Source organism: Branchiostoma belcheri, unplaced genomic scaffold, assembly GCF_001625305.1.
Source record: "Branchiostoma belcheri isolate BF01 breed outbred unplaced genomic scaffold, Haploidv18h27 scaffold184, whole genome shotgun sequence".
In the NCBI taxonomy this organism is placed as follows: Eukaryota; Metazoa; Chordata; class Leptocardii; order Amphioxiformes; family Branchiostomatidae; genus Branchiostoma; species Branchiostoma belcheri.
The window spans coordinates 22,760-35,329 of NW_017803313.1; the positions used below are offsets into that span (position 1 = coordinate 22,760).

Sequence of the window (12,570 nt, forward strand, 5' to 3'; positions counted from 1 at the left end):
ATGACAGGAACATCTGAAGCTGCCCACAGTATTGATACACTCATGTTGACAAATAGATGGCACCTTCTCACACTCATTCAGGTCTGTCCAAAAAAGCGAAAGGTAGATGTTACAAAGCATGCTTCACTAGAAAACTGAGAACACATGCCTTTCCCAAGTAAATGTTTTTATTATGAAAAGTGCTTCTATAACAGGGGGGGTGCCCTAATTCCGACCTACCCCTATAGCTAATTTTGTACTAGTTTGAAAAATCATTGTTGCGGCGTTATGCATAGAAGCACGTGCCTAAAAATAACTACAAAGTTTTTGTGTTAATATTGGTAATCTCACAAAGTTTATTTTAGTTCATACACTCCGACAACAGATGAGTGAAAAATCTGTTTGAATTCAACACTTGTTTGGGAGTTGACGAGCATGTCAAAAATGTTTTGCTTTTGAAACAGCCACTTTGGAGCAAGCCGCATAATCGCAAAAAGATGACTTGTTTGGGACAGAAAGTTGTAGATTGCTTTAGTCATAATTTGTGTATTATAATTTCTAGACTCTCTTCTCAGATCGACCTGTGTTAAACACTAGGTCGGAATTAGGGCACCCCTATTGCGATAGAACGTTTCACTGGCAAAATGACCAAATACCTGCCGTAAGTTTCGTGAACCATTACAATTGGGTGCAAGGTGCTACACTGAAGTGAAATACTCAGCTGTGCAGCTTTAATCGTTGTGATCTTTATCTGTCAATATTATAGCTCATGTTTTTGGTCAGGTAAACTATTACCAAACGTACAGTATTGTATGTGCGTTTGCATGGAACATAGGTCGGAATTAGGACCCCTCCATTACCATCTGCACCATCTCAGGATGTGCGCACTGCTTTCACTTGATACAGGTCTACACGTGATGCCATATTAATTACAAACTCACCAACTGTGCGCCAAGAGTAGCTACCACGAAAATGCTACCGGAGAACCTCAGGCACTGGCCTCCCTATCATTGCTGCCCATACACATCCACTAAATATCATGCACAACGTAATACGTTAACCATCCACAACTTCTCAAGTGTACACATTAAACATCTATACATTTATTGATGTTCCCTCCTTTCATCAGTTTCTACTGCATGTGCACTACTACATGTACTTATTAATTACACTTCTTCTTTCACTAAAATCCACTTAACGGTAATCAAGCTCTAAGTCTAACCGTCACTGTAAGCTTTATTCAACAGCTGTAACGTTATTTATAAACTTCACTGTTCTAACATCAGGCAAAATGAAAAATTACAAAATACACACAAAAAAGAAACACAAAACTTAAAACTAGTCCAGCAACCTGTCACATTTGGAGACCACACAGCTCTGCCCGTATAAGGAGTGCACTGAAATCAATCTAATTACACAGTTCTGGGGTCAAACCAGCCTTGTCTTGTAACATTCTCATTTATATAATTAACATCTGCCGATGTTCATTTTCAATTACATGTATCACTAGCTTGAATAGTCCTAAGAAAGAACAAAGCAGATTAATAGAATTTCCTTTAATCATGCACATTACATCATGATTTGCATAATTGTCATCTAATTCTATAAAGCATTCCTCTAGCTACATGTACATGTACTTACATATAAAAAATCATGACAATCCATCAACCTGTTCTTGAGTTATGCTCCTTCAAAGATTTGTATCTGTATCTGTATCAGTATAGCCGGTATAACCGCCTTTCGGCATAACACACCAGCTTCGCAGGCACGCGGTGCGGCGGCAGCTGGCTATATTATACCGATTGACAAAATGAAAAATTATTACTGAATAGACACATTTGTGAACAAGTGCTACACTTTGAGTTCTGTCTATAGTGTCTAATGTGACGGTTTTGATGTGTCAGATTGAGTACTCCATACAACAAGAAATCAGAGATTCTAAACCCCCCGAAAGTGACACATGATGATCACAACACAACTGAAATTTTCAGATATCACATTAACAGCAATGTTAAGAGTTACAAGACAAAGATGGGCGATGTCACCATATCATAATTCACAATACAGTATAATCTCCCCCCTTCCTGAAAGTAGTGTACAGTCCACAGTGCCGTCACTCAGCCAGCCTGATAACAGCTGTTGTGTAACAACCAGGTGGTGATAAAAATAACTGTGAGCTGTATGGCCTATGACACACTTCAAATTTTGTTTAGATTGTATGTTCACACACGTAATAATAATAATAATTATGCGACTTCAATGCACGTGTTGGAACTAGCCATCACCTGTGGAAAGGAGTGCTGGGTGGACATAGCGTGGGCAAATGCAACGACAATGGGCTAAGACTCCTCACTTTCTGTGCCGAGCACTCACTTGTCATCACAAACTCACTGTTCCAGCCGCGCTCCCTACATAAGACCACCTGGATGCACCCTAGATCCAAGAGGTGGCACCTGCTGGACTATGTCATAGTACGGCAGAGGGATCGCAGGGATGTTACTATCACACGCGCTATGAGAGGTGCCAATGCGTGGACTGACCACAGAATGGTCCGCTCCAAAGTCAAACTACACATACAGAAACAGCGCCGATGCACCGCAAGGACCGGCAGACTTAACCTCCAAGCACTCAGGGATGAGGAAAAATACATAGAACTGCAACGGGCACTTGAACAAAGCCTACCTCACTGAAGCCTGGGAAGGCGTGGCCAGTATTCTTCTTGCTTCCGCTCGCAGAGTTCTTGGTTCAAGCACAAAACGAAACAGAGACTGGTTTGATGAGCAGAGAACAGATATCCAAACACTCCTCTCGGAGCAGCACAAAGCACACTCAAATGTGCTTAGAAACCCAACTCGAGCTAACCGGGCTAAGCTAACGGAGCTGAGGTCCCATGCCCAACGGGAGATAAGGAAAATGAAGAATGACTGGTGGATAAACCTAGCAAAGGAGATGCAAGGGTACGCAGACTGCGGTAACCAACAGGGCTTCTATAGTGCCCTTCAGGCAGCGTACGGCCCAACGCGAGGGTCCCACTTCCCTGTGCGGTCCGCGGATGGAACATCCCTAATCACAGACATAACTGCCATACTTGCCCGATGGGCAGAGCATTACAAGCAGCTGCTGAACAGGCACACAGAAGTGGACAACAGCATCATCGAGGACATTCCTGAGCTCCCAACCATGACAGAGATGGATGAGCTCCCAACCCCCAGCAATGGAAGGACTCCGATCTTGTGAGTATATATAAGAAGAAGGGAGACAGAGCAAGCTGCAGCAATAGCAGAGGCATTTCCCTTCTATCATGCGCCGGTAAAGTACTTGCAAGGATACTGCTACTTCGACTTATCAACACAGTTTCCGAAGATGTCTTACCTGAAAGCCAGTGTGGTTTTAGAAAAGACCGCAGCACCACGGACATGATTTTCGTAGCCCGACAAATTCAGGAGAAATGCAGGGAACAGCATCAAGACCTCTAGATGGTCTTCGTCGATCCAACAAAAGCATTCAACACAGTGAATAGACCCCTACTGTGGGAAGTACTTCGGCGCTTGGCTGCCCCCCCAAGTACCTAGCTGTCCTGAAGTCACTGCACAGCGGAGCTATGGTGAGGGTTCTCGGAGGAGGAGCAAAGTCTGATGCTTTCCCCGTATGCACAGGTGTCCGGCAAGGTTGTGTGATCGCACCAGTGATCTTCAATCTGTTTCTCGCGGCCGTAATGCTGGCAGCCAAGAAGGACATAAGACCAGAGGACTGTGTGCCACTAACCGACAGGTTGGACGGCGGCCTGTTCAACCTACGCAGATTCAGGGCGCCGACAAAAATCCAGAAGGGGACAATCCTAGAACTTCAGTACGCAGATGATGCCGCAGTCGCTGGATGCACCGCCACAGGTCTCCAGAGGAGTCTCACTGTACTGGACAACACATACACACGTGCGGGACTCAGCACCAACACGGGGAAGACCAAGGTCATGTGTCAAGGTGGTTCCCTCACTGGTTCAGACACTTTCCAGATAAAGAACAGTGCACTGAACAACGTAAATTCTTTTACTTACCTTGGCTCAACCTTGAGCGTCAACTGCGACATAACAGACGAGGTACAGCGGCGCATAAGTCTTGCATCTGCCTCTTTCGGCAGACTTGCACGAAAAGTCTTTCTGAATAGAAGCCTGTTAGTCAAGACCAAAGTCGCCATGTACAGGTACAGGGCGGTTTGCCTCTCCATTCTACTCTACGCGAGCGAGACATGGACCCCATATAGGCACCACATCCGCACATTAGAACAGTTCCACATCCGTTGCCTACAGAAGATATTGGGACTCAAGTGGTGGCACAAAGTTCCTCACACAGAGATCCGGCGTAGAGCCAACATCGAGCCCTAGCGGCTATACTTCTGCAGAGGCAACTCAGATGGGTAGGGCATGTGATCCACATGCCTGAAAACCGGCTACCAAGGCAGATGCTGTACGGTGAGCTTTCCGCGGGCAAACGCACCGTAGGTGGCCAGCGCAAGAGGTTCAAGGACTACTTGAAAAGTAACCTCAAGTCCTGTGGCATCGAGCCACAAAGTCTTGAACGACTAGCAGCTGACAGAAACAGTTGGAGACAGGTATGCTCGACAGCTACCGAATCGCACACAGCCAGCTACAACCAGAGGGCGGAGACCAGCAGAGCAAGAAGACACATGCCGGCTCAGCAGCAGGGACAGCACATCTGCGAGATATGCGGCCGCATCTTAGCAGCTAGAATCGGTCTAATCAGCCATCGAAGAATACACAGAGGGAGAGAGTCAGTGAGTCAACAATGAGGGACGTCATCTTCGAAATCGAAGGACCGCCTTAAGCAAGTAAGTAAGCAATAATAATAATAAATGTTTTTATTGTCCAAACAGTACCCGTGCAGTCGCAGCCTTTATACGGCTGAATTGATGTAGGGCATCACATAATAATCAATACAAATCATAACAATTACAACAATCAAATAATACACATGATACACATATTTGTTCCACAATTATTTTTTGTGGAACTGTCACAAGGGTCTGTGCGGCTGCCATTCGGCACCACAAGGTGACCTCAATACGACTTTCCCCAACCGAAGTTAGGTATCCATTCACACCTGGGTGGAGTGAGGAAAGTCGTGTAAAGTGCCTTTCCCAAGGGCACAACGTCGGGGCGCATGTTCAGACATGTACCAGGTACGACTCGGAATCGAACCCAGGTCTCCCCCGGTTCATATAGTCGATTGCTCTAACCACTACACCACCCGACGCCACTAATATGGAAAACGTTTAGTAAACTGTTAATCCTATAATACACAGACTAACGGAAAACTGTGTCAACCCTATGACAAACTTTATGTTTGGGATAGCTGTTCAGATTGTATACTCACACAATCATGGTGGGAAACTTTTCTGCCTGTAATCTGTGCAAATCCTGTGACACACTTCAAAGTCTGCACCGTTAATATTGAATATCAACAACCTTACAATGTAGTCAGTCAATCCAGTTGTGAATTCTCAACTAACCTACACGTTGTCTTTAATATACTTGCAGGCATCACGGGGACACAGCCTCATTTGACATATCGTAACTGCACATGTACTGTACTAATTGTATGGAGTATTCTAAGTACAAAATCCGGCGTGTCACGCTGGTTTCTAATTAGCCACCATAGACAGGCTTAATTGCACATTGTGGTAGAAACAGCGTTGACTGATCATCATCGCAGTGAACCAAACAAGCAAGGAAGGTTCTTTCCACCAATGCACAGACAAAAACAGTTACTAGTAAGTGAACAATAGATTTATAAAACTGAGACATCTAAAAATGCACTGTTTATGTACCCGCTTGGGTGAACAAAGAACAACAGTTACTGCAGCTTCCTTGTTTGAAATACAGTCAAACTCTAACCATCACCAAAGTATTAAGGGACTTGCCTAAGCTGAGCATTTGTCCAACGCTACTGCGACCGGCACTGTGAGACCGCACATGGCCTAATCTCTACCTTTGACGACCATATCATTTTCAAGCATGTGCCAGAAAACTTTTTTCAATAATAATTATCGAGAAATCTTGATAGAATTAGCCAGTTTGCCATTGATCTCAACAGCATGACAGTCTTTCTGCAATGGTGCTGGCTGGGTCACTTTGGGTAAATGGGGCAGTTTATTTATGAAAAACCCATTAGCTACCTACAAATGTAGGTGACTAATAGACACTCCTCTGGCAAATGGATACTGTCTTGCCAACAAATGATCTGCTTGGAGATTATAAGAAGACCAATTTTCCTTGGTCCACTGGGTGGTCGTCTTATTATAAGTTTGACAGTATACATCTGAATTGCTGGTTATAACTTATTATTTTGTATGCATGTCCTGTATCATGTGCATGCAACAAACCAGCCTGTTTTCCCAACAACCATATCCAGTCACCAACCATTCTTCCTCCGTCCCTTGAGTGGTTGTTGAAACCTAGTCTGACTGTAGTCGTATTACATGAGCATGTACATGTACATGAGAGTAAAGAGATGAAAATAATACCTTGACAGTCTCTGTTTCCACTGGGTGAACGATGGTAACCTTTGCTGCAACGAGCAGCACAGTGAAATGAACCAACAGTGTTGAGGCAGTCTTGATGAGGTGGACAGATGTCCTTCTCTTGCTCACACTCATTGGTATCTATAGAAAGTATGGTGTAATGTGAGGAGTTGAGGAGAAACATGTAATCCTTCACATTGCAGATATGAGGATGTGGAGGTTATCTTTACATGTACATGTATGTGGGCAGAGTGTGATAACTAGGTAATCCTTCACATTGCAGAGTGCGGGTTAGGAGGCAATCCGTCATTGCTGTGAAGGTACACATGTAATCCTTCATATTGCAGGGCAAGAGTAAGGAGGTAATCCTAATAGTATACATTGTGTTGACCATACTATCTCTCCATTTGCCTGGAACTGGAACAATTTAAATGCTTCCATCAGCCAGTCCATGTGCTGTAGATTTCCTGAAGACCAGAGGTGCTGCAGGCCTTTATTTCTATATGCCTAACTGTTAATCTGCCCTGAAACTGGATGAGTTCAATTCACCTGTTATGAGTAACATTATGAGTAGCAACATGGACCTCACCTATCCATCAAAACAAGCACTATGAGAGTGTAGTACAATGTAATTGCACATTAACAAAATTTCTGCATCACTTTTTTTTCGAAGTCATCTACATTATGTGGTAACACATCTGTAACCACAGTGTATCTTTAAGATAATATCAGTGTATCATGATGTGATGCTTCAATCCCACACCTTCACATGTGTGCCCATCTACAGCAATCATGTGGCCAGGAGGACATGAGCAGAAGTACTTCCCGATGGCATTATGGCAGAAGTGGGAACAGGGGTTGTTGGTTGCACATTCATTGTCATCTGCAAAATGAATTAATATCAGATTAATTCTAGCCTTTACGAAGCTCCCCAAGTTGCTCACAAATTAGGATAAATTGGCCAAATGGACTGAATAGTACGAAACAGGAGTTACAGCTGGCCAGAGGAGTACAACCTTGAAGTCTGTGCATAGTCACCATGAAATCATGACAGTGCCGAAGTAAACCTTTTATTGCTTTGTACGCTGACAATGACAGGCATAGTTGGGGAGTACAGCCCTCTAACATGTGACAGTGTACTGTAGGAAGTGTCAAATGTCTTTTAATTCCTTGCTGGAGATCTTGCGACATTGCAATATACTGCAATATTCTACTTAATCCACCATGTGCACTGCTCTGTCACGATCAACATTTTTGGATATGACAGTTAGGGAAAGTCTAAACCACCAGCACATGCAAAACAAGAAAAGCTTTTAAAAAAAGCTGGCCGGGGCGTATTTGGAAGAACTACATGAAAGTTGCATATTGTGTTCCAGTAAAGTTGTTGCAAGAATAAAACTAAATTGCTGTTTGAATTGTGCAATACTGATGGATCTCCATTGAAAATGATGTCACCTTGGTGGCATTTTCCTGATAAAATACATTCACATATTGTTCACAATATACGTGTTCTTAGTTTGACTTTATGTGCAAACTGCACAGTGCTCGATGGCACGATTGGTCTGGTGTGTGAAAATGCACAGTGCTCAGTGGCACGGTTGGTCTGGTATGTGCAAAATGCACAGTGCTCAATGGCACGATTGGTCTGGTGTGTGCAAAATGCACAGTGCTCAATGGCACGATTGGTCTGGTGTGTGCAAAATGCACAGTGCTCAATGGCACGATTGGTCTGGTATGTGCAAAATGCACAGTGCTCAATGGCACGATTGGTCTGGTGTGTGCAAAATGCACAGTGCTCAATGGCACGATTGGTCTGGTGTGTGCAAAATGCACAGTGCTCAGTGGCACGGTTGGTCTGGTGTATGCAAAATGCAGTGCTCAGTGGCACGGTTGGTCTGGTGTGTGCAAAATGCACAGTGCTCAATGGCACGGTTGAGTTTGGGGGGTGGAAAATGCACAGTGATCAATGGAAGGGTCTGTTTGGTCTCAGGGTCTAATTCGGTTAGATCAACAACTCTCTTTTAAAACTTTGTGCTTATTTCATGAACAAGTGCTTTTAAAAAAGCTGACATTTCAGCTGACGAAGGTTTTACTGCCGTTATTGAGGTAGAAGTTGTTGAAATGATACGAGGGGTGTTCAAAAAGTTCTCGGCCTCACCTAGAAAATAAAGATCAAACTCCTATTCTTTGGTATAGCTGTATACTATGACGTCTTACATCACTGCACACAAAAATTCAAATTTTTGTATTCATTAATGAGCACGTGTCGCCCCGTGAAAATGGGGTGGGTGAGGGCAAATCACAAAATGGCCGCAAAAGAAGTGTGTGCTGTGATCAAGTGTATCGATAAAAAAGAAAGTCTGCTAAGGACATCCATGAAGACATGGTCAAGACACTTGGTGATGACTCTCCTTCTTATTTAAATATAAAGAACGGGGTTACTAGCTACAATCGCGGCAAGAAGATCACAAAAGATGAACATAGGTCAGGATGCCACAAATCAGCACCACGGACAATCCAGTTGAGGCCATCCATCACATGGTAGTGAATGACAGATGTGAGACTGTCCAACATGTAGCAGGTTCTTTGGCCTGTGTTATGACTCAGTTCACAATATTTTGTCGAACATCCTGGGGATGAACAAACTGTCTGCATGGTGGGTGCCTCGAATGTTTTTTGAACATCAGAACTTAAACAGGCTTGACATTTCAAGGAACGAATTCAGTCCAATTCATTCAGTTTCCTCAAAACATTTGTCACTCAAGATGAGCTGGGTTCACCACTTTCACCCCGAATCAAAACAACAGAGCAAACAATGGATGAAGAATTTTTCCCGCCCCCCAAAGAAGTTTTAGCGAGTTTCGTCCGTTGACAGGGTTTTTGCCTCTGTTTTCTGGGACAGTAAGGAAGTAATCATGATTGACTACATGCGAAGGGCTTAAAGCATCAATGGGGAGTACTATAAAACAGAATTACGACATTTGAGGGCAACGATCAAAGAGAAAAGGAGAGGAAAGCTCCGAGCTGGCGTGATGAAAATGCACCTATCCACACAACACAGGGGTCAGCGACAGCAGCAAACGAATTTGGGTCACTGCAAACTTTGCAGTCTAACCCCACCCTTCCAATTCACCTGACCTAGCACCCTCGGACTTCTACCTGTTTCCTAAACTCAAGTTCCACTTACGTGGTCAACGTTTTGATGGTAATGATGACGTCATCTATGCGGTATAGTCCTATCTGGGGGGTCCAGATGCAACCTTCTTCCACAAGGGTAAAATAAAGCTGGAACATCACTGGACCAAGTGCATTGCAGTTAGAGAGGACTATATTATAAAATAGTTTAAGAAAAATTTTACTGCCCTGACGTTTTCTAGGTGAGGCCGAGAACTTTTTGAACACCCCTCGTATTACCCAAGTTGATGAAATTGGTACGAGACCAGTTAAAGAAGAAAACACATTTGATAAAAAAAGCAAAACAGCGGATGTTAAAAAGAAAATTTAAAAAACTCTTACGTCGGGACTTGAACAATTAGATTTTGAGTGTTAAAAGCAAAACAGCGACTGCTAAAAAGAAAATTAAAAAAAGCTCCTCTCCGGGGATCGAACGCGATATGTGCAAATCCCGCCATGTGCACCGCAAAAAAGAAAATTAAAAAAAAGAACATAAAAAAAATTAAAAAAAAGAATTCAAAACAATTAAAAAAAAGAAAATAAAAAAAAAGAAACTTAAAAAAATTAAAAAGAAAATTTAAAAAAAAAGTTCCTCGCCGGGGACCGAACTCTCAATGGCCAAACCCTGCCACGTGCACCGCCACTAAGTTAGCAGCGCTACCTGTTGCTCTATCTCATTATGTCATTATCTGGCTGCCTAAACAACATACTATACATAGCGATCCGAGAAAATTGGGCAGGTCCGAGCGAATTATGATTGAAGCATGAAAGCCCGTCTTTAAAAAGAGTAAGTATCAAACGTATTGACATTCCTTAGTAAGAACAATGCAACAGGAAAACGTAAAAGTGCAAACATAATACAGAAACTTCGCCCTGACATGCAACAACGACATCTAGCGATCCGCAGCTTATACATACATAATTTATTCAAGCGTAAGAAAATTATATTTTCTTTAGTTTTAAGAGCAGAAACGAAATTTTCATGTGATGGCAGTGACCTAATGCACTGCGCTACTTGTATGTATATGACAATATGAATGTGAATTTATTGTGAAGTCATCTTATTTAAGTGTTGTATTAATCGAAAACCACATGGCATGGCATAGCAGCCAGTATAAATGGCTTCTGCATTGCTTTCAACCATTGAACCTACCAAACACTGACTGACTGACCGACCGTGCCATTAAACCGGGCACTAAGCCGGGGCACGCCCCGGCAAAAAAATCTCATACCTTTGCCAAATGATATAGCATATACGGATCAAGAGATATCAAAACCGGAAGTTCTACTGCAGTACCATGACAAGCCGCCATGTGATCCAAAATGTAATCATTTTGAGGTCTCATCAAGACCTACCCACCTACCAAATATCAAGACAACCCATTAGGGCCTTCTCAAGTTATAATATCGTGTTCACAAACACAAACAGACACATGAATGGCCCTGAAGACATAACCTTCTTGGCGGTGAATATGGCAACTGTCCTTTTTTTCACTGTACCTTCTAGGTCTGTGCTACATGTATGCTACACTACAGATTAACCACACAGCTACATACATGTACCAGTAACTAAAATGCTACTGCATGTCATTGCATATATTTTCACATAATTAGTTGAGGACCATCTAGTTAACAAAGTTATTTAAGCAACAAAATGCAGACAATACATATGTAATGTTAAAAAAATTGTTTTTGTTAGATTTTGTTGGACAGCTGGCTTGCCCCCTTGTGCACCACTGAGTGGTGGTTGTGTTTACAACTTCAACAAGAATTCGGAGACTTTTGTCTTCCTACGACCTAACAACATACCACATATCATCACAATCCATAAAGGCGTTCTGAAGTTATGCTGACTACAAATGTGCGGAAACACAAACACACACTCAGACAGACACACACGCACACAGACATGCCAAAAACAATACCTTCAGTTTCACCTCCAGTTTCATTGAAGTAATAACAAGGGAAATCGTAGATTTCAAACCTCCGGGTTTTTTTGTGTTCTATTGGTTTAGGTTATTTGTTTGTGTGTTGTATGAAAGTTATGTGCGTAATATGTTTGTATGTGTTTGATGGCTACTGACGGTTGGTTCGGTATGGACTGTTGATTAACGTGTCTCACAGTCTGACAGCCTGCACCGTCACCCGCGCCATTACCCTCACCGTCATCCCGTGCCGTCATTGCTGCGCCGTCACCCAAAATTTTTATCGGAACCAGACACCCCTCTGTTTGACCCCTTTTGAATGCTAAGACCCAAAACTGCAACCGCCCCATTCCTTAACAACATGGTAATTACCATTTTCAGCATGGCGGGGGTGTCCGGAGCACTTAAAAACCTTTTATTTCGACGCCCATAAACACATATGCAATTAAACAAAAACGTTCTGCATCATCTGCAGCCCAATAGCAATACGTATACCGAACCACAGACAAATCCGTCCAGCCAATCGCGAGAAACAGCTGCTGACAGAAATGTTTCGAACCATAGTAAAACCTCCTCGCGGAAGGATATCTCCTTCCCCGGAGGTAATAAGTGTACTGTGAAAAAAGATAGTGACTATGCACAGGCTCCCTACTCCTCTGTCCAGCCTGGTACAGACAAGATCAATTCCATTTTCTAGCCTAAAGCTGTTATTAATATAATTTTAAGAAGAACTTAGGCCACACCAATTTAATTTGTTGGTTCTCGGATTTTTTCAGAAAAAATATGAAGCGACAGGGCGAAAAAAAATAAAAATAAAAACAGATCTAGGCATCCTATTATAGGCTTAAATGCTACGAAATGAGCCATGAAGTCAACACAAAAGGCTGGTTCAAAATTTAAACAATGAATTTTGAACTTCTAATGATACCACTGCATTGAAAGATGGAATAACTGT

At 42.8% G+C, this 12,570-nt stretch overlaps 1 protein-coding gene across 1 annotated transcript in view; it reads right to left on the reverse strand.

Moving 5' to 3' along the window:
- Positions 1 to 12,570, reverse strand: part of LOC109467616 (hemicentin-1-like) — a 47,224-nt gene that overhangs the window by 14,936 nt on the left and 19,718 nt on the right. The window contains exons 15-16 of the mRNA XM_019765632.1: positions 7,280 to 7,399; positions 6,520 to 6,657 (exon numbers count right to left, since the gene is read on the reverse strand). Coding sequence (XP_019621191.1) covers positions 6,520 to 6,657; positions 7,280 to 7,399 — 258 coding nt within the window. The remainder of the gene's footprint in view (positions 1 to 6,519; positions 6,658 to 7,279; positions 7,400 to 12,570) is intronic.